Raw genomic sequence first — 23,037 nt, 5'->3', positions numbered from 1 at the left:
CGTGACGACGGCATTTAAAGGCACTATCGGGTTAACGGCTCGCTCGTTCCTCCTAGCGAGGCGTAGGAGCCGCCGAACATTCAACTAGGAATCAGTGATTCACGATGCACGGACCATAAAATCGGGTATATACACCCCATAAAAATATCCGACCGATGCGTAGGAAAAGTGCACCTGGTGTCAGTGGCGTTTTATTTTCGATCGCGCGTCGCGCAGTTTGCGGGACATTATTCGAGATTAATCCCGGGCGCGTTGAAAATGCCGAGCGCATCACCGACCCGCGCTGTAATTTATTAATCCTCGCGCGCGCGAGTGAGCGAACGAAGCCATCTCTGTAAAAACATGCGGCGGTCGGCGCAATTGTAATTAAACGCAGATGTCCGCCCCTGCGAAGGTTACGGCCGAAACGGATAGAATTTCGTAAAATAAAAAAAAAATCCGCAAACGGTAAAAAGGATAGTTTTTGCAGGTGTTTTCACGATGAAAAACGTCGACAGCGTTTTGACAGCGATTTGGAGATAACTCTTGGTTTCGAACATCTGTAGCGACGAGACGAATAGCTTTTTACATGAAATTTGTAAATGGTTAATTTCATTTCAGGTTGCGATAAAAGATATCTGGGCGTGCGAATACGAGCAATCACGCACATACGTGGCGGTAATTTATAACAGCGGCGACTGCGCTGTATCGAACTTTTTGCCGGGCACTACGCATGACATCCTAACGAACGATAATCCCGACTACGTTCTATCGGAGAGAAAGAGCCGTAATACACTTTGCGATTTACAGTCAAATGCGCCGCGTAAAATGGCAGTCGCTGTGTACGCGTAATAGTGTATGACTTATTAATCCCGATGCGGATCCGTAAACAAGCGCCGCTGCCATGCGTTTTAATTAAATGCAATCTCCGTTGAGCAAAATCGAGGACGCTCGGGGCCACAAAATGAGCGATCGCGAAAGACACGAAATAAATAACGCCAATTATACGTTACGCGCGAAGACTGATATGCACGTCGCTGTTCCACTTGTGTTTCAAGTATCGTCGAGTTAGATGAGGAGAGCATAAGTTGAAACGTGTTCGCGAACGAAGATCTCAGTCATCGATAGATATCGTGGAGATATCGAGAATACAAACGATTGAGAAAGTACAAACGACAGAGTAGAAATGGATATTTCGCGAAATGGTGAAACGAGGATCGTAAAATAAAAGCCCTTCGCTCTGTATTTTCGTGAAAGTTGATACTTCTTTATAAGGCGCTTCGCAGTGCTCTGTCATTTATTATTATATCCGCATTCTTTGATCGTCGACTATCCACCGATTGAAATTCAGCAGCGCTGGACGCAAAAGCGCGACGCATACATTAAACATCTCAGGAAGCGACGTGCACATTGCGACATAATTTTCCGTTCCGAGTAATTCGCGCCGCGGCGCGTCGTCGAATTACTCGACAAAGCGTACTTCGCGAGACGTCGATTAACTCGTGCGTCGGGGGACGCATTCAATTTTGCTGCATTAAATTACCAGCATAACTCGCTTAACTCGTACGCAATGATCCTCGCGACGGAACGGGTCGTGAAGGGATGGAGAATGCCTGGCGGCAGGTGGCGAGACTAATAGGACCTTTCTTAAGGTCGAGTTAAACCGGATCGGGATATGAAGTGCGGCAGCCATTTGAATGAGAAACTCGAATCGCTAATGGGAGAAGCACTTACGGTTATTATGTCACGTCGAACATGCGCTTTCTCCCGCCGGGCAATTAAGATGTGTGTGGCAAGTTGTTTTTTACAGTACTTCGATAAATCACAATACGTGTTTCCGACTAGACCGAAACCGCTCCTCGTCGAGCGACGGCGAACTTTCCGAGCAATTAGAGCAATTGGACATAACGGTTACCGCTGTTACCACGCTGGTGGCGTTATTCGCTCGCGAGCAACGAACCAACTACAAAACCACTCTCGAACCCGCTGTTTCTTGATTATCCCGTCAAATGCATCGACCGACACGATCCTGGTGCGTGCGCCCGGGAACGATTTTTGATATCGTAAACACCCACACGTGGCTCGCAGTGTGTGCATATTTTACGTGCGCACCGCGATATTAAGGAATTTCTAGCAAGCTTGCGTTAATAAGCGAGCAGGCTAACAAGCTGAATAAATAACGGCGCGATAAACTAGGTGAACGATAATCGGCGGCCGGATACGAATTAATATCCGTTGGTGCGTGAGAGTAATCAAATTTCTGCGAGACTGACTCTCAAAATATGTAAAACCCGTGCTGGTGCGCGCAGAACCGCAGCGCGGCAGCAAAAACGGCCGCGATAAACCGACTTTGCGTGAACTTATGCTCTTTTCCTCGTCGTTCATCCCCCATTCTATCGCTCTTTGCAAATTCGGCGAAGCGCGAACAACACAACCGCATGCGGAAACGATCAGTACGACGCGTACATGCTCGCGGAACTTTTTATCTGCCGGTCACGCAAAGGATTGAAAATGTCCGATGCGCTCGAAAGAGTTTTAAAAGGTTTAAAGCTGGTCGGCCAGTCCTCTCTCCTAGCTTTGATTGAAATCAGTTTGTCACGATTTTATTACCCGGGTATGGCGGTCGCGCATTCGCGGTGCAGCGCGCCGCATCGACACAGCTTCGTCGCTGCGGATAAACCACCTCTTCACCCCTGCATTCGTCGCGGCAATAAAAGGCAGTCGGCTATATCTCGCGCCACGTCCAACTCGCGCGAACACGTGCGTCGAGCGGTATTTTAAGCGACGTTCACACTGTCGGGTAAAGTAACACGAATAGAGATTACGGGTGTTCGATCGAAAGCTATTTGTTGGGAAAGGATAACGGCGAGGAAATCGACGGGTTCGCGCTCTCATCGAGTTCGATAATCGTAGCCTTTGCGCTCGTGTTAGATGATAATGCGAAATCCTATAAAAAGTAAAAGCTCCTCTCCATTTTACGATGATTCGATTTTATTTACGCGTTATGTATATAGCGAAGCACGCTTCGTGATTGATATCAGATGTATAGCAACTTTCCGCGCCAAATATATGTATATCGTTTATCAAAGAAATCGATGCACTCCAATAAAATAATTCTAAATCCGTGATATTGGACTTTAAAACATTAATCTGTAATATTTAAGACACAAATTTTCGTAAATAAATGATTTTTGTGATATTATCATTTCTTTATCTCTTTAGTAACATAGTACATATAAAGTTTTGCATTGCAGTGCATTGATTTTTATAATTTTTATAATTAAAAGGTTGAAGGCACTCAAATATATATATAAAAAAATATACTAACTTGCTAATGCCTTGCCCTTACAATCCGTTCGTTTTGTCGTTACTTGCCAAACACGATACATTTTCAACCTGAAATACATATTTGAAACAATGTAAATCTTTATTAAGAAATTTGATACAATTACAACAAAAAAAATTAAATATCACAAGTCAACACATACTAAATGCGAATATTATTAGAAAAGTTAATTAGAAAAGTTCATTATAACCTGTTAACAGATTAATTTATAAAAATTGTTCATTAATAATTGTATTTCTTGAACACATTGCAAACTGGTCGGAATAATAAATTGCAAGAATTATACAATATTACGTACCTTTATATAAATGGAGAATCTTGAAAGATATAATTCTGTCGCACAAAAGTTTGACCTTGAAGACACATTCGACTCACTAGAAAGCGTTTGTTTATCTCATCCAGTCTCGGGCAACATTCTTGACGTTTTCCTAGAAGTCACAGCTCGGATAATGTACGAAACGACATAAACATGATCAATTTTACGAATATACAAAGACTAATCATGAACATTAATGGACATTTCGCGACAACCGACCGTAATTTGATTCTTACTCTAACATTTCCGAGATACATATAAAAAATTTGAAAGACTAAGCAACTTCATACCGACGCCTGATGATTTGATGAAAAATAACCGCCGCGACGCGGTAAAACGGACGTAGTCAATGGTAGATCTCAACAGACTGATAATCGTGATTGTATGTACTAATTACCTTTTCACGATGATTGCCCGTCGCTGGATTCTATATTCTCGATGTTTACTTGCGTATGGAATCCCTTTCGAGTGAGAAAACGCACGCAAAAGAAAGAACGGTGCTTACGACCTCCGACATCGCCGACATCATCCCGCCAAAAGATCGACAGTACTACCAACAAATCCCGCGGCGCTGCGATTATATGATGCGTTCCGAAAACACCGTAATTATGCACTCATCCGTAATAACTTCTTATGATTGGTGGATAACTTCTGATCCACCAATCAGATTTGATTATCAGAAATTCGTTAGAATTGATTGTTAAATCATTTTTAGAACGCTCTTATGAACATGACACAGCAAGATTGACGTCACAGTAACGTCGATTAGGAAAATGGTGATCGTGCTGGATATAAGTGAGTGAGTTCCATCGTTGGCTTTACACAACTCTCGCGAATTTTACAAGCGCAATATACTTTCGACGTGAAATATAATTTCAAAACAATCATTGTAAATGCGAAACAATTTTGTTAACCGACAAATTGCGACATCGCGCAAATGTCCGAGTGCAGAATTGCGAGTCAAAAAATGCTGAATGTGAATATCATTGGAAGAGCTAATTATCATCATTTGTTTGAATTATTCGGTCAATCAGCAATGTATTTGACACTCTCGATGCGTGATTACATGCTCGATGCATTTTCGAACGAATAAACAACGCGAAATATGACAATCGTCCGTAAAATCTAGCTCGACACTCGTCAATACATTATAAAAAGTTTAAAAAATAATTTTATGTTGATGATAAAAATGTGACGAGTAATGTTTACACGGCATGATCAATTTTGTCAAAAGTTAGATTATGGTTAAATCGCGGTTATATATCATGATTTAGTTTTTACGATGATCGCCCGCGGTTTGCCTCGATGCTAGCGACATTACCGAAATACGTTTAAAAAGTTTGAAAGATCGAAGTACTTCACTCCGATGCTTCAAGATTCGACACGGCCATTTTGTGAATGATTTTACTTTCATGCATTTCGAAAGACTGAAAATCGTAACAGTATGTGTTAGTTAACGTTTCGCGGCGATTGCTTATCACTGAATTGAACACTTGTTTGTTTCAACGAAGTCTACTTTAATCCAATTGTAAGAAAAATGCGAGAAAGGCGCATTTACTTATATCGTATTACATTTGTTATATGTAAACATATTGTAACACATTCGAATTAATATCTTATAGCTCGTTCGAAACCATCCTTCGGAGCTGCAGCACACGGAAAGCTGACATCACATTGACAACGAATAACGAAGCATCATATTACATCCTGACATCGTTTTCACCATTCTTCATCGTCTATGTCAGAAGCGTGGCCCTTTCTTAAACGGCAAAGACATCACTGCTACAACGTGTGTCGAGAGCTTTGTGTATTCTACAACAGTATTCTACTACATTCTACTACAAGTAAGTCATTAGTTTTAACAGCTTCTAAATTGATCGTTGCGAATAGACGTTAGTTTAACTTTAAAATGGATAATTCATAATACAATGAACAAAATTTCAAATATTTCATAATATTTAATATGTGATAAACACTTACTGCAAAAATCTGACATATTCTGCATAAATTATTAATTGAAATGAAGAAATAGTGTAGAGCAAATATATAAAAAATATATAAAATTTACAAGAGCATATAAATTTATGTAAAATTTACATAATTGTTAATTTTTACTTCTATTCGCAGCATTTCTTTTTATGGAAGTTCAAGTATTAGTGAATATTATTAAAACGATCAATGAAATTAAATTTTCTAATAAGTTTTGTATAGATTGACTTATTAGAAAATTTAATTTAATTTCATCGATCGTTTTAATAATATTCACTAATACTTGAACTTCCATAAAAAGAAATGCTGCGAATAGAAGTAAAAATTAACAATTTTGTAAACTTTACATAAACTTATATGCTCTTGTAAATTTTATATATTTTTATATATTTTGTCTCTTAATTGTTTTTATATAATTATTATTATCTATATGATAATTACAACATTAGAAATATTTTATAAACTGACAAATTGTCTGTGATTAAGGATTATTTGGACTTTACATTAATTACGCTTCAGATTGCGTGATCTCTATGCTTATCTATAATATTAACACAGACTCGAATTAGCTAACTCCATCATACTCTGATGTTCTACATGTGTTTTATGTGTTACGAAATAGGATAATCACACAACTTTGTCATACTAGTAGTTAACTTGGAAGGCTCATAGCTGAGGAGAGTATATATCTCGCGAATGTGCTTATTCGGTGCTATATTAATGAAATTCCAGTAGTCACATAGTTTAACATCAATAGCGCGTAACATAGTGAAACTTTAACATTTATGTTATCGCAGCTTATTTAGTTAAAATAATTTTCGGAAAGATCTGGAAACGCGCGCGAAGAGCCGTAAACACGCGGCAAGAATAACGCAGCTTATTACAAATGTGATTGTCGCAAGGAAAGCAATGACATCTCTGTCATATCATTGATATCATTTGGTTCATTGATGCCACTGAATTGAAGCTGCGGTGTTCCTTTATATTGCATTACAAATTCGAACTACCATATAGCGTTCTTCAAACTGTTGTACGGTTTATCTTTTTTACACATGCACTTAGTTTTAACATATTTTCTTTGTATCTAAAGTAAGCACATGACATCATTTTTTATTATTTGTATTTCTCACTGAGTAAAAGTCAGTTTTTTTTTAAGATTATTTATTTAACAAGAAGATGCGAGAACATGCGTAAATTTACGTAACCAATCTTCTTGTATCACCTTGTATTATTGAGGAAATAGCGAATGGTGTTGCCGATGTCTTCTTTGCTGCATACGAAAATATCTCATTTTTGTGCTACTCCCAGTGATGCTAGGTAATTAATGCGAAATTCTTGATCCTATACGGTAATCCTATGAGAGGAACAGCGTAATGCACAGCTTCCTCAGTATTCTGGAGTCCACCTTACGCGAATGCTTTAATGTTAGGATGAGCTATAAGAATACAAACAGTATTATGCCAAATACTTCGACAAGTTTGAACTCGATTTCGCATCATCTGTTATTGAAATTAAAATCAGGAAAATTTTAGAATTCTAAAGTTGATCGTAGCTTAATAAACTCTAATTTTGATCTTACCTATGACAGCATTAAATCTGTGATCCAAAGCGTATAACGCTGGCTTCATTATCATTTCTATAATGACAGTGCCAAACGATTTATTACTATTTTTAGCATACAACGTTTTTAAATCCGAATAGAAATGAACACCTCTTCTACTAAAATATTTTGCAACTCACTTATATGTTTTCTAAACATCAATTCATCTGAGTTTCGTCAAGAATAAATGACGTTACTATCGTATTTATATTCCAGCATTTTCTTATACAGAAAGCTGAAATCGATTTCCGTGTAATTTGATAAAGACGAATTTTTCATTGGATTTGCTGTGAAAATTACAATCTCGTGACCTCGCTCGTTCAAGGCGAGATACAGAGATTGAAAGACTCTCCCGGACTAAACGACGGCGTTGGCGTTATAATCAATATTCTTTTGTTCCATATTGGATATCTTGTGATTAAAAACAGGAACATTGTTAAAGCTAAATGCGACCCATTTTCAACACAGCTCACATCAATAAGATTTTTACGTTTATTATGAGTGCTATTGGTATATTATTTCGGTATGTAAAAGGTTATATAACAATGTTATAATATTATTATTCAATGTAAACATTATCAGATGTCTTAAGGCATATGAAAATTATGATAGTATCATTTGACAAATTATATTCATTATTATGTAGTGTAGTATAGTGTAGGTAAAGAAATATTATGATATTAGCACAGTTCTTTACAAAATCAAATAAAGCCTTTTCAAAATTTTTATAACATAAATATTTGAAAATTAGAAATGATTTACATAATTAATAAAATTAGATTTTTATATTTTATTATTTGGTGCACAGATATTAAATTACATATTTGACACATAGTAAATTATAATTATCATAGATGTTGAGACATTTGTAGAAATAAATATGAACATGTAAAAATTTAAATCTGAAGAAAACTATATCTAAGATTATGCAAGCCATGTGTTGAAAATTAAATCAATTATTATATAATTTTAATTATGAATTGTTATTTTATAAAAAAAATTGATAGCGCGGAGACAACTTCCATCAAAATTAGTATTTTTAAACTAATTATTTTAAATTGCAAAATAATTCATGATAATGTTACGTGTAAAATAATTATATGTGAATCAGCATGGCTCGTAATATGACAAGTAATATCACATTTCCATTTTTCATAAAGATAAAATTATAAATCTAATAGAATGATAAAAATAATGAAAAATTAAACATAGAACAGACATATTAAAAATTGAAAAATGTACTCGTGCTTAACATTTCTTTTCGTTCAAGAAATAATTTCAGTTTTAATCACACGTAAAATAAAGTTATGTACAGAATATACATAAGTAACTTGAATATTTCAATGTTTTTGTCATACCGCCGAGAAAATTTATAAATTAAAGCATAGCATTCTTAAAGATGAAACGTAAAATCTGAAAGATAATTAGCATTATCACGCAGGTTAATATAAGTAGCGTCGTGGTGAGCAGTGCAATAATATCCATGTCATAACATTGATATCATAGCTTATCGATTTCGGTAAATCGAAGATTATGTGCTCCTTTGTGACGCATCGTGAATTCTATCTATCAAATTGCATTTTCCATGCTGTCGTACGGTTGATTCTTGGAAAGAGAACTCAAATACGTCATATTTTCCTTGTAACTAAATACATTAAATTTATAATCAATAATTAGTATTTGTTTAATTGTGTTATTTTTAGAAAAAAAATTTTTTTATTTATATAAAAATTTGATTTATGTAGTAAAACTATAAATATAATGAATTTGGTTGTATTTTTATCTTGAATAATTGACAACAATTGTGTCAACAAACATTATCTAAGAATTGTCTTAAGTTCTGGTAATTGATTTACATTGATTAAATTTTAATTTTATTTAAGAGTTTATTATATACTACAGAATAACGAAAGAGTGTTAGAAATCGATCGATCGATTAGAAATCGAGTTATACGATATGATACAAGATATCTCGTAATAACTATTATATTTTCAAATTTACATACTTTCGGCAAAGATGATGGCGATTTTTTTTATGCGGATATCGTTAAAAAATACTACGTTTGTCGACCTTAGGTAGCAACTAGTATTCTGATTTCTTTCTATTCTTCAGAGATTCGGGTCAATCGGTAGCGTCTGAGCAGTTGATAATAGGCGCGAACGATTGTGTTTTATTGGATGCTTCTCGAGAACAATATAAATTGCCAGTTGCGTCCTATCGAACTTATTCGAAAAATCACGTATTAGCATACATACACAAATATATATAATTGTATACTTGTGTATCATGAAAGAAGGAACAAGATATTTAAACAAATTGCATTTATATTATTATGTGATATAATTATATGTACATATTTTAATAATTATAATATGCTATATGATAAAGCAGTGATAAGCAATATGCATCTATAAAGATAAAAAGATAAATCATTTTTGAATCATTTTCAAATTGGTACAGGAATATTCTGTTTTACTTTTCTTGATGTTATTGTTCTGTGGGGTTTGTCATCCAAATACAATTAATTATCTAAATACAAATTCTCTTTTATATTTTATTGTTGGCATTGTCAGAAGTAATTTTGAAAATAATGTGTTTCACATAATATTGCACGAAAACAAACATAAAAATTCTTCGTCACACTTGCATTTATTTTATATTTTAATAAGTTTATAAAATATGAGCCACATAATATTTATAAAATATGAGCCACATAATGTTTGAATAAGTTTTTATCATATCGAAATGGATTCGTATTTGTTGAATTGTATGCATCGCATATTTATTAAACCTCTTGTGTAAAAACACATCTTCCAATATATTACATATATATGTTTATATAACAGACAGATTATAAAAATATTTATTTTTCAATAAAAATTTTTTAAATTACGGAATTGCACAAATTGAGGAAACTTTTATTTGGTTTAATTAAATCAAAGAATTATTTTATACGCAGAGGTTATTGTGTTTTTGATTTGGTATAAGAATTGTTAGAACTACCAACTCGCGAATACAATGACATTCCTGCGTAAAATCGTAAAAGCTGAAATAGTACCCATAGAGAAATAACGGACGCTATAAATGCTGCTATACTCAGGAATCCGATGATGTCCCAGTCGTATCGTTGATACCATGGCAAGTCGCAAACATTATTTCGCAAGAAAGGTGTTCCATTTCGACGTATCACGAATTCTATCCATCGTACCGCATTTTGAAGAGTGTCATACGGTGCATCTCTGTAAATTCTACTCAAACGATTTATCTGATCTTTGTACCTGAAAATAAGGAACAATACTGTTACATTGGCGCATGCAGTTCAAAATCTCTCTGTCTGGTATATTAATTAAGATGTAACAAGACATGGAGATTAATCACAGACATGTAATTTATGCAGTAATACAGTACCTCTTGTTAGTTAGAACTTCGTATATAACAGCTCTAATGCTACTTTTTGTAATATTATTATTCTGGAGATAAATTCCAGCGCCAAGTTTTTGTATATTTCGCGCGTTATACTCCTGATCCCATATAAAGGGACATCCTACGAGCGGAACTGCATAATAAAAAGCCTCTTCGGTGCTTTGAAGACCACCTTGATAAAAAAATAACCGAATATTTGGGTGAGCTGTGAACAGAAAAATTAGCATAAATTGTAGGGATTGCTAGCTCCATAATGTACAAAGATTGTTGCCTTTGAAATATTTGCGCTCATAGTATTACCAAGAACCCCTTGCTGGGGAAGCCATTTCGATATCAGTATATTTTCGAACTTCCCGGGTAATTGTTCAGGATCAAATTTCCAAAGAACTTTGCACGGCAGCGTGGAGAATACTTCGAGAAAAGCTTCAAACGCTTTATTCGGTAGATCCTTCCATTTAACATTAGTTCCCAAACTGACGTAAATAAATCCTTCTTTCGCATCATCAAGGAACTGCTTTACATTCTAACAATCGTAATAAACAGTTATACGCGTTATACAAACCGCTATCGAATCTCACTTGAAAACAATGGGAAGATAATATGATAATAAATATGTACTTCTGGTAAAGCAGGTGGTGTTTTTGTTATGTGAAAACCATGATAATATATGAGATTTGGTTGCTCTGGTTTACGATACGTAAATAATGGGTGTCTGTTCACGAGAAATATGCTCATATTTCTAGTTATATCATCGACATGCGGCGTATCTTCTCCTAAGTATTTTTTCGTGATCGCGTCTTCCTTGGGGATACACACGTTCTGCCAATAATATATCTGAGTCCACACTTCTAAAAAGTTTACAAGTCTTCTCCAAAATGATATGTTATTAGTGTCGATTAGTGTATTAGTTTCCCAATGAGAATCGTGCGAAGGAAGAATCACAGATCCGAACGTATAACGCAAATGACTAAATACGTCCAAGCTTGAGATACCTATGTGTGATATGTCATTATTATTTGCCATTTATTACTTGATAATTATGCTTAAGACTAAGCGGATTGTAATGTGTCTTTTTATAAATTAGTATATTGTTTTTGTTACCTATGAGGGGCGCGTTGAATCTGTATGCAAAAGCATTCAGCGAAGCTGTAGGGCCCTGCGCTATGATAACTGCATCAAAGTGTTCATCACTATTAGCTGCGTATAATTTCTTCACTTCAGGATGTTTGAAGACTTCACGATTCAGAATGTGTATTACGTTCCATAAAATTATTTCTGTATTTAAAAAAGATAATTTGCTTCTTGCTTCGAAAATACCGTTATATGGCATTACATCTTTTACATCGGGAAAACCTTTGTAAAAGTGATGCAAATCAATCTCTTTATAATTTGTTAAAGAAGAATTTTTTATAGGATCTGTAGTGACTGCCACAATTTCGTAACCTTGTCTGTTTAGTTCTAATAACAAACCGCGATAAGTTATTTGATGGCTATACGAGGGAATATTTGCTATAAATAATATCCTTTTAGCGTATACCACTTTATACTGCACCATCACACACAAGAAAAACGCAAACGTTGAAAATGCACACGTTTTAGTCCACATCCTTTCAATCGTCTCAGCAAACTTTGTCGAAACTGCAAATTGCACTTACATTGTTTACCTAAAACAGTATATATAGTATTCGTAAAAATGTAAAAATAATCTCATTGGAATGCATTTTTATTTGAAATGCGCATAAAATGTATCTCTAAGTAGTGAAAATACAAATTTGTAGTATAAGTAATATATTATAATTCGCTAAATTTTGAATTGTTAATTGAAAACTATTTGAATTTATATTTGAATTTTTATATTGAGGTTTAAGTAAGACGTAACTTTAAAATCTTTTTAATTTGTCTTTATAAATCTCTAATTTGTTCGAGAAAAAATTTATTGCTAATGAATAATATTGTACAATTGACTGATTTATTCAACAAACGAGAAGCATAAAAATTAATACGATTTCTGGTAATTTACAATATACGTACGATTTTTGGTTCAATATAAAATCAAATGAACATATTGATATTTTTATAAACTTTTCTGCCTCATAAATTATTTTATTAAGATATATTTAAAAGTATGTTATCTTTAATAATAGACGACAATAAATTGTTTTATATCGCTTATTCCTTACCTTGTATTTTTGTATCAGCTAAATTGCGCATTACTTACTATTGCATAGTAAATTGTTACAATACACAGTAAATTTTCACTTGATTTGCATTCTTTGTGAAATTGTGTGCACAAACATATGTCTCTTTCAAACTTACTGCTCAATATTTAGTACAGCTATATTTATCAGTAAAGATATATTTATCAGACATCTTTTTGAATCAATATAAGACATTTAACGTCGCCACACACGTATCATTCAGGAATCTTTTATGCTGTTGTGTAAGATAATTTCAGAATTCATAGAGAAAAATCTTGAAAACAATTTAATTAAATTATTACTATACATATAGAGATTATTGTATTTTTGGCTCAGTATAAGTTATTTATATTACTAATATATGGTACAGACTATATATACTAATATTTATAATATTATGGTAAAAGTGTAGAATTATACGTGTGCATTCAACTGTTTGCAATACGTATAGATGATATTTACATTGTTAGTTGCAAACTGAACTTTTTGAATTATTAATTGAAAAGTATGTATATTTATTTCAGTCTTATTTAGGCTTCGAACAGATAATTTTTTCCAAAATCTCAATATTTTTATATTAATATTTTTTGTTACATATATTTGTAGGAATAGTTACAAAATTCCCTCAAATCTTATCGAGTTACAGCATATTTTGATATTACAAAATTGAACAGAAATTTTTTAAGATGGTTACTGGTTGACGAACGAACGTTTTATCTGTTAAGACTCACAATTGTTTTCCGATCGACAATTGTTACGAAAAGTTTTTTAAACGACGAGTCAGTCACAGAGTTTACAGACATGAATGTGTTTGGAAACGTTAAAATCTTGTTAATATACCCAATGATTAAATTTATCGTCAATGAAATAAAATTTTATTCCTATATATTTTAATCTAATTTGTTTGTCTTTTAAATCTAATTTGTTTTATTATCGCACGGCGTTTTTTTATCGCGATTGACTTGTTCATAAAAATAATAGTATTTCGAAGTTGTCAGACCAAACTCGCGCTATTACGCAGGTATTGCAGTATATTATAATTTATATATATTTATTTATTATTATGTTTATGTTATGATTTATGTTTATTTATTTATTATTAATATCTACTCTTGGCTTGCAATAAATTTTGTGCAAACAAAACCAACAAAACAAACCGACAGCCATGCCGTAATGATTAATGCGATCGTTGGCTCTTTACGACATGAGTACCGTCGCGCTGGATATAAAATCGTTAGAACGGACGTGTGGATATTCTCATAAATCTGTCTGTACCATAAATCGCCTCGTTGAGATATATTTAAAAGCACGCTGTTTCCGGTAAAAGGCGACGATAAGTTTTGACTCAGATCGTTCGTTTCTCTATCTTTTGTTTTCGTATCGACTAAAGAGGCCGTGTATCTTAATAAATTATGCATTAGTTGCTAGTTGTTCCGACAGTACTCGCCGTACACACCGGTCCTATAATTTGAAAAGTTTCACAATTTTACGCATTATTTATGTAAACAAATCACAAGAAAAAATCGAATTTATGTCTATAAGATCATATGTCCGTTGTTTGTTTATTACCGAGTATAAAATGTCAAAATTTAATGCTGAAACTCAAAGAACAGTTTTAAAGATAAGTTAATTGTTGAAAAAGTTTATCGTGGACATAAAATTAATAACTTCGAGCAGTATTAGAACATGATGGGTTATAACTTTTTTTATTTGCATTTACAATTTTAACATTTTGCATTTTGAAGGAACGCATTGACATGTGCAATAATTTTAAATTGTCTGTATTTAATATCTTTACTCATAAATATATGAATCAATTATTCAAATTTAAGATGATTGCAAGTCAATATCTTAGTGACGTAAGTTTTAGTTTGCAAGTTTTATATATCCATGAGAAACGTCTACTTTTGACCGCAAAACTTTTCAGTAAAGCGTACGATCACGAGTATCAATAGATTTTTGCACAAAAATGTCTACTATATTTCTCGCAATACCGTGTTAAACGTACTTGGATTGACGCACCTTTTATTAATTCACGTTATCCGGAAAGGTAGTGCCGCGATGTACATGAGCACCTGCGGCGTTTTCCTTTAGTTGCCGTCATGTGAACATTATGAGGCTGTCTCGGTATAGCGGCTGTCGGAAGCTACGACGAGGAAGACCGCGATATGAGTGCGTTGAGAATCCGACGTTTTGCATTATAACGCCGTTGGAAAAGCCGGAGAAGAATTCAAGAGGACGTCAATAAAATCCGCTCGGTGACGCCTCGTTGTTCTCTGTAACGCGTGTTCCACGATGGAAGAGAAGGGTGACAAGCGGTTTTCAATGAGTGAAAAAGTGCGTTTACATTTCGGACAGATCGTGACACCGAAACGCGAGTTATCCTTGAAGATTACCGCCATGTGCTTGGCTGTGACGTCGATGCGACGGTTATTTCTCCCCGTGAAAGGCACCCGACCCACGAATGCGGATGATGCGATTCCATCTCGGAAATTCTCTCGTGCGATACGAGATTTGTCTCTTATATCTGTCATTCGTCACTTTTCGCCATTTGTCTTCCTCGTTTAGCGTAGCTACCGACGTAGCACGTTATATAATATAATCGCACGCGTGTTATATATACATACGTCAGATATCGATATATTTTCACTGCAAAGAGCTTTTTAAGAATCAATCGCAATTTGATTGTTTTCAGGGATATTAATAAAAATTAATTTACAAAATTATTTGAGTTATGATATGAAGTGCTGGTTTTTATCGGATTGGAGTCTTTAGTATACATACTTATAGTGTAGTATAGCAATCAATGTTCAATTATGCTACCAGCATTGATACTTTCGATTAGAGTCTTCAGAATATTCTAATAGAATATTCATATAATCCGTTGTATTATTCATTCGGAAAAATGTATTGCTTTGGTGTTAATAGCAATAATTGAATCTCTTTTTATATGTACTTGTGCAATGAGTGCATACCATGAGCATCGTGTAGAGAGATATTCATGCGTAGAGATCAAAACTTGCAAGTAATATTAAACACCTGTCAAACTAGGGACAGCAAAGGCAGATTGCGGTATCGTGGTTTGGGGCCATGTGCGAGGTATGGCTCGATGAAATAGAGTTACGAGTGCTTTTCAGGATATTATGTTTGAGTTCGTTCGCAATATACGCGCGCGCGTCACTAACTTTATGCGGTGATATCAAAGTAATGATAGCGGTTGTGGGGCTAAAGCGCGATTGCGAGTCTTCGCTTATCAATCGTTCGTCGATTAACGCCGCATTAAACATGCTGATCGCGAAGGATGTGACACTAAATTGCACAATTAAGATCTTTATTTGCAGAATACATTTTTAACTATATAAAATCTTCTCGTAACTTATTCGAAATTATTTTTTCTTATTTATCGCCGCGTCTTACATTTTCAATCTACGTTCCCATGAAATGCACTTGAGAGATATAGTTTCCGATCGATTAATATTTGTTACATCAACTTTAAAGAAGGCGCCAGGGCAAAGCAGGCGGGGCAAAGAAATCTGGCGGGCAAGATAAGAATTCATCTAATTGAAGTATTTTAATTATTCCGTAGTTAAAAGGAAGTTCAAGGCACAAGTGAATTTTAGTGAGTATCACGGGAACTTTAACTCGGACGACTCGTCGACTATTAAAAGGTAGTTAAATAAAATACCAGCTACCTAAGGAAATTACAAACGGAACGAAGTATAATTACCGAGAAGAACGTCATATAAAATTCAGCGTTTAATTGCGATTTCCGTTAAACTTGTACATCGAACTATATACTACATTCTGCTTGACGTCGAATAAAAAAGTTTTTCTCGAGAGACGTTTGCTCCAATATGCAATAGACAATGTTACTTGAAAATAATACCGGCGGCGGCTGCGCACGTGGCTTTTACAAATACGTTTTGTACAAATACATTGCGCATTTTTTACCGACGCGACCGTGAACGCAAATATGTGTTAATGGATGTGCATGGGTAAAACATCAATATTGTTTAAACATCGTGTCAGTGTCAAACGTTCAGCCACATGCATACAGTACGCAAGTTTTATCAACATGGTGTAATCGAAATGCATCCGTAAACGTACTTGCAAAATGGCTAAGGCGCGATTGTGTTCACTGACTATCATTAATCTAGTTTATTTACTATCGCTTTTTATAATTCTACGATATGAACAAAAATAAACAGAAATGTGGCATTAATTAAGAAAACATAATTCTTAAGTCACATTGCCGCAATCGGCGTTAATGCAATCAGTCACGATCAGAGTTTAAGCGCTATCCAACATTATGCGAAGCCGCGCTTATAAGGTCTTTAAGGCGTGGCGCGGCAAGGGATCCACCGCAATTTATCTCTGCCGTGTATTTCCACCGCTGCCAGTGATTTGAGCACGGAAGCGGCACGGCGACCGTTTGTACCTTCGATTCCATCATTAAGGCAACACTCATGGTTTATTCAGATGACCGCATCGAGAGGGATAGGAAGGGGGAGAGAGGGAGAGAGAGAGAAAGAGAGAGAGAGAGAGAGAGAGAGAGAGAGAGAGAGAGAGAGAAAGAGAAAGAGAAAGATATAGAGAGGGCGAGACCATTGCTTCCCGCACGAGGTCGGTCCTCCAGTCACTTGCTCATTCAGTTGATTACGTCGAGCCGCAAGTATGGCCCTTTACTATGGCCGAGAGTGCCCATAATCCCGCCATCGTCAATGACGTCAACCGTCGCCGTGCCGTTAGATTGTTTCAATGCTATTCCGTAACGTCAGATTGACCCGTTTTGACGTTTACGATTTCAAACGAGAATCGATCACAAGCGTTATGGTAGCGTTTTATATCGGTATATTTTTTTTCACGAAAAAGTAGCGTTCTGTCAGCGTTGTTTAATCTTTTTCTTCGATCTTTTATTTATGGGTAAAAATACTCATTTATTTATTTGTAACAGCGATCTTGTCGTAGAATCTATGCAAAACTTCTGACTCTGATACCATGCCATGGAATTATTTAGCATACGTTGCATTGTAGACAAGCGAACGAAAACTGTTAGCTGCGGTGTAAGCCACTTAGCCACAAGGCATTCGTCTAACAAGTGGATGGCTTCGATCGACTACCTTCGTTCTTTTGTTCGTGCGAGGTTTCTTCTGAACCTTGCAGCCCTGCAGGGTATCTTTAATTAAACCTCATCTGTAGCAGCAACAATGCCGACTGAATACAAAATAACTTTCTGTCGACGTCCAAATTTTCGAGACTAGGAATTTTTTATTTGATTTTGATTAATTCCACGCTGTTGATACACTCGATTTCCGAATGTGTTTGCAGGCATCAAGTGTATTATACTTTTGAGTAGCTTTGAACGCGAAATGGTGTAGCGTGTTGAACAATATTCACAATATCTTTCATATTTCTTTTTTGCATAGAGAATGCAGTTTTATGGATATGAGACTTAAAGACGCTGCGCGGATGCGTGCCTTCTGTGTGTTCAGAAGAATATCTATTTACTAACATAGCTCGCGCTTGTATCCGCGCTGTTTCAGATTGCACAATAATATCTCCCTCGGCCTCTCGCTACCCTTACTTTCTCGCTAAAGACGGCAGAAAAGGAATTTCCCGGTAAAGTTAAGAAATTCTTCGCTACCTGCCGCGCCTTTTACATAAATAACGTTCCGCAGTTTCCCGGTAATATGTCGGAGTATCAGTCTTGGGAAAAGGTCGAAGAGTTCGCTCTTTGCTCCGGTTGAAAGATTTTGCTTTCGAAATTTCATGCCGAATCCCCGCTCCGGAATTTCCGGGGTGGACGTCGACCGTTCTAACCGGCAGTTTGAACTGCGACCGCAGAAACGACGGGGAATATTTTTCTTTCTTGACGATATGAATTCCTATGTCGATACACGTCACGACTGGAGAAACATATCTACGATCTTCTCTTTTCCGATGTAAAATCCCAAACACGCTTTGTCATTCTACTTCTGCGGCGAAAAATTCGAGAATTATTTTTCTGTGGGACATTTCATGTAGTATTGCATCTGTATTCAATTTATTGACTGACCGGTTTTTGTAAATGCTTTAACACTTTCGCTACCACGCGTCACATACATATATATGATATTTCGATCTGTGCAATAAATGATATGTGATAACTTTATAAATGGCAAATGATATAAAATCAAAATTTTAATTATATTATTCTAGAGATTAATTATACAGTAGAGAATGATTATTTATATTGATTCGAAAATTATTTGTCTAAACAGAATTAATTTAAAATACAATAGCAAACATGTTAACTGCAAATAATTGATAATTATCTTTCTGTAAATTTTGAAAAGGTATCTTAAATTTAGGGTTTGTCGACTCATTGAGAAATCACAGCGGGTATCGAGAAAGTACGTCGGCAGCTCTGAAATACGATTCTTCCTTGGCGCGGAATAATTTTTATCATCGCCATAGACGGTTGAATATTCAGGGGAATCCGTTCGATTCATCTGCGCACGTGAATATTCAGCGGTTCCGCTCGTCCGTCCGTCCGTCCGTCCGCCTTTACACCCTCCTCCTCTCATTTCCTGCCGCGCCTTTCCGCCCATTCGTACCTGTGATTCACAAAGGATTTGCGGTTTTGTGATACGCAATGGAAATAAACCGCGCGATATCACCGTTGCAGCTCCTTTTTTCTGTGTGGAGTGCAAATAATGACAACATCTTCTCTTACTTAGCGCTTTCACCGTGGCTTCATCTGAATATTGACTAACCTATTAAAAATTTTATTGTCAAGGTTTTTGAATCTGTGCTTTTAAGCACATTGGAATAGAATCTGTCGATAACTTAGATATTTGACCGCAGAGAATCTAGACATTGCACGATAAATTTATATTTTTATAAAAAGAATAATAGTTTACTGTTAAAACTCGGCGAAGATAAGTCTAGAAGAAAATTCCGTTGTCATAACTGAAAACTATAAAACTTTCTTATAAAAATGTTGTTTACATTATCGAGTGTTATGTCTAACACAGATTGAAGATAGAAGCCATATATAAGGAAATTGAGACGTGAAATTGTGTTAATTTCTAAGCGAATGCATCTGATGTGTTTGATCATTCATTTTGGGCTCGGTCTGATGGCTGACGAGAATAGTACTCTCGCTGGACCAAGCTAAGTGCAGTCTAGACCAATTGTTACTCCGCATAATTTAAACTGCATTCACGCTCAATCCGAAGTGAATCCAGACCTGCAACCTACTGTGATCCTGATGTGCTTCCGCGCAGATCCCGTGCGAGTTCTCACATAGATTTTTCGAATTAAGTATTAAAATTCAATCGAGCCGTGATTGCGTAATCGCGAATCAGCTGATTCTGCTGCATTCGTCACGAGAATTAGATACACTCACATAAATTGCAAGGTACACTAGGTTTCGTGTGCTTTCAGAGAACATTCGCAAGGGGAGACATCCCCGCAACTTGACGCAGGTTTCAGCAAAATGGAGAATCATTTGTGGTGGCACAGGCCGCAGGCCTTTGTACCGCTGCAGGAAACTGCGCGGAACTCGATACTTCGCGGCATGGCATAATGATGTGTCGTCGCGTTCGTTCCTCGCTCAGAAGAACTCGATCCTCCGACAACCATGATTTCGCGATCGTATTCGCTTGAGCACTCTCCGCAAGCGCGCAATTTGTCGCGGGGCATTAATCTCGTCCCGCGATCAGCAAAATCTCGGCGACACGGCTTAATCGCCAAGTGACAATCCGCTTTTTGCGCGCACCGCCGATGTCACGTCAGGTGGAAATGCGAAATTAAAATTTCGCCCGAATACGCACGCCCGATATGGCGTGGCAGTTGCAATTTCACGCATGGCGAGGCAGGTATGCCGCGCCGCTCCGCGCAACCGCGCGATCGCCACCGGGAAATTAATACCGCGCTCTCTGCCCCCCCCTCCCCCTCCCGCCGCGAGCTTTTCGCGTGATCGCGTATGGTTTTTTGTGGATTTAAGAGTACGCAGCTGGCGCGCGAGCCGGCCCCGGTGAGTTAGATGGGTCCTCTGAATTTACAAGCCATCGTGATATAGGCGAGTAGCGACAATAACGGGTCGACCTGCTAGGAGACACATTTGTATTCGCAGACGTATCGCGTTCCGCCAGATTATACTCGATATGTTCGTATTTTGCGCCACTACGTGATTCATTGCTCTTAAAATACACGTCACATTCGTCGCGCAATGAATTTATTCCTGAAGCATGATGTTGCGCTGGGAATAATAACGGTTAAATTAGAAAATATTGCAACGATACAATTGGATTAGTCTTCGAAGTAAAATGTTATTCTCATAAAGTCCGAATCACCATGCTTTCTGCTGAACGTAAATTTTTATCTTCGTGTCGATTTGCTTTCAACATTGTTGTTTTCGCACAACAATTTGCAAGAGGTGAGGTGCGAATGATCGGTGTGTGCATGCGAATGCGTGACTCGCGCCTCGGGTGGTAGTTTTGTGGAAAAGCGCGAGAAACAAATGAGAGTTTGAAATGTGACGAATCGCGATGGCGAGGCGCGCAAACGAAACGGCTCGACGCGTGTCATCGCTGGCATTTATAAACGGGAAAACAATGAGCATCGCGAAACGTACGTCGCTCGCCGCTGTGCCTTTTCGCTGACACGCGAACGCGCACGGCGATACAAAAGAGTTGAAAGAGCGGAATGTTGCCCTATGGTTTAAACGATACCGGCGCCACTACGATTGCCGGACTATTTGTTGCGAATACGCGTCCAAAGTGTGCGCTTTAACGGTGCCGCCGGTGATGCGTACGCATCACGTTTTATTATCGCCAGCGTATTCATCGCCTGATTTTCCGGGCGTGATGACTGGCGCGAAATTGCGGCGATAACGCATTTAACCCTTTGGCACTCTCTATGGGTCGTATAACTCGGTGAAACGTAATATTGCTGGGACGGTAATGATGCATTTGAAACCTTCTGTGATGCACGTCTCATATCTCGCGGTGTAAGTAACGATAAATGAAAATAAGAATTGTGCGAAAACAACTTCATTTTTATTCTATTCGTTGCAGTAAAAAATCATTAAACGCATAAAGGAAATTGAACAAGAAACGTTAAATCTAATTGAATATAGTATTGCCCAATGATTGTTTTTATAATTTATTACAACGTTATACATATTTTTCAGTTTGCTAAGTGCAAATCTTGATTATTCTGAATGATTTTTAAGACAAATGACGACTCACGTGTATGTAAATATATCTTTCTTTGCCATATATGGTGTAGATGTATATATACATATCAAACATTATAGAGAAAATGTTTTGTGTACCTTACACGCAGCTATGTACATTTTCTGCGACGAGCTTATCGGATAGAATGTTTGCGGCATATTTTATGAAACTTTGCTCAAGCACGATTATGCCATATGAATATGTACATTTAGTACGACTCATGGCTAACAATGAGGCTAAACATTTAGTTCTGCGATATGCTGCAAAGATATTGACGTGTATAGGAGTGAATAAGTAGGTGCAGTCTTGTACCTACTGGCTTAAACCGGTTAAGCTTCATCGATGTCTCGTGCATTAGATACTTGGTAATCTCGGCTTATGCAGATAGGAGGATCGAGAGAGATTAATTACTCATTCAGTTTGGAGTTAGGCCTATTGACTTAAGGCTTACCTTCCTCCTATCTCCGACCAGATCAGAAATTGGTTGACAAATATCTCATGTATCAGAAAATTTTTTATTTAAACCTAAACTTTTGTCACATAAAAATTTAATTTAAATCAAATTAACTGAATGAATGCTTTTGTTAAGATTAAAACATTAATAAAAAAATTTTTTTATTAATTATTAAAATTTTTATTAAGTGAAACAACATTAGAGTAATTATTTTCTGAAGTATTTAAATTGAATGAGAACAGAAGCTTTGTATCTGACTTTTTAGAAAATCACAAAGTACTATTGGCTTGTAGGCTAACGAGGAAAATTCGGTGCATGTTAGTACAACAATTAGAGAGGAGTTTAAAGGTTTGGTCGTTGTAATAACTTACCGTTACAAAAAAAGAACATATATCTTCTTTTTTGGTCGGTAAAGCTATTGTACGTGACCAGGATTCCTGAAGTGTAGGGCGAAAAACGCGGTTACCTACACAACTATGTATCTCTGAATCGCAGGGTCTAATATAC

The 23,037-nt window shown here is 36.3% G+C and overlaps 4 protein-coding genes across 4 annotated transcripts in view; 1 reads left to right on the top strand and 3 right to left on the bottom strand.

Moving 5' to 3' along the window:
* The window catches only part of LOC105670039 (protein O-mannosyl-transferase TMTC1-like), a 141,471-nt gene extending 137,285 nt beyond the window's left edge, over positions 1-4,186 (bottom strand). The window contains exons 1-3 of the mRNA XM_067359564.1: positions 4,039-4,186; positions 3,624-3,753; positions 3,308-3,375 (exon numbers count right to left, since the gene is read on the bottom strand). The gene's annotated coding sequence lies outside the window, so the exon portion shown is untranslated. The remainder of the gene's footprint in view (positions 1-3,307; positions 3,376-3,623; positions 3,754-4,038) is intronic.
* A 1,077-nt stretch (positions 4,187-5,263) lies between these two features.
* Positions 5,264-23,037, top strand: part of LOC105670042 (dipeptidase 1) — a 126,965-nt gene continuing 109,191 nt past the window's right edge. Inside the window, exon 1 of the mRNA XM_012363339.2 lies at positions 5,264-5,485. The gene's annotated coding sequence lies outside the window, so the exon portion shown is untranslated. The remainder of the gene's footprint in view (positions 5,486-23,037) is intronic.
* Positions 6,840-8,862, bottom strand: LOC137001221 (uncharacterized). The gene is made up of 3 exons (XM_067359610.1): positions 8,809-8,862; positions 7,428-7,587; positions 6,840-7,365 (listed from the first exon to the last, which is right to left on the bottom strand). Exons 1-3 carry the CDS (start codon positions 8,860-8,862, stop codon positions 7,184-7,186), a joined length of 396 nt encoding a protein of 131 aa, XP_067215711.1. The 3' UTR covers positions 6,840-7,183.
* On the bottom strand, positions 9,538-12,313 carry LOC105670040 (UDP-glycosyltransferase UGT5). The gene is made up of 5 exons (XM_012363335.2): positions 11,756-12,313; positions 11,273-11,646; positions 10,955-11,177; positions 10,640-10,859; positions 9,538-10,509 (listed from the first exon to the last, which is right to left on the bottom strand). Exons 1-5 carry the CDS (start codon positions 12,258-12,260, stop codon positions 10,194-10,196), a joined length of 1,638 nt encoding a protein of 545 aa, XP_012218758.2. The 5' UTR covers positions 12,261-12,313; the 3' UTR covers positions 9,538-10,193.

This window comes from Linepithema humile, chromosome 7 (genome assembly GCF_040581485.1).
Source record: "Linepithema humile isolate Giens D197 chromosome 7, Lhum_UNIL_v1.0, whole genome shotgun sequence".
Lineage (NCBI taxonomy): Eukaryota > Metazoa > Arthropoda > Insecta > Hymenoptera > Formicidae > Linepithema > Linepithema humile.
The sequence above is the reverse complement of the archived record's forward strand: the minus strand, read 5'-3'. Positions and strand labels throughout refer to the sequence as shown.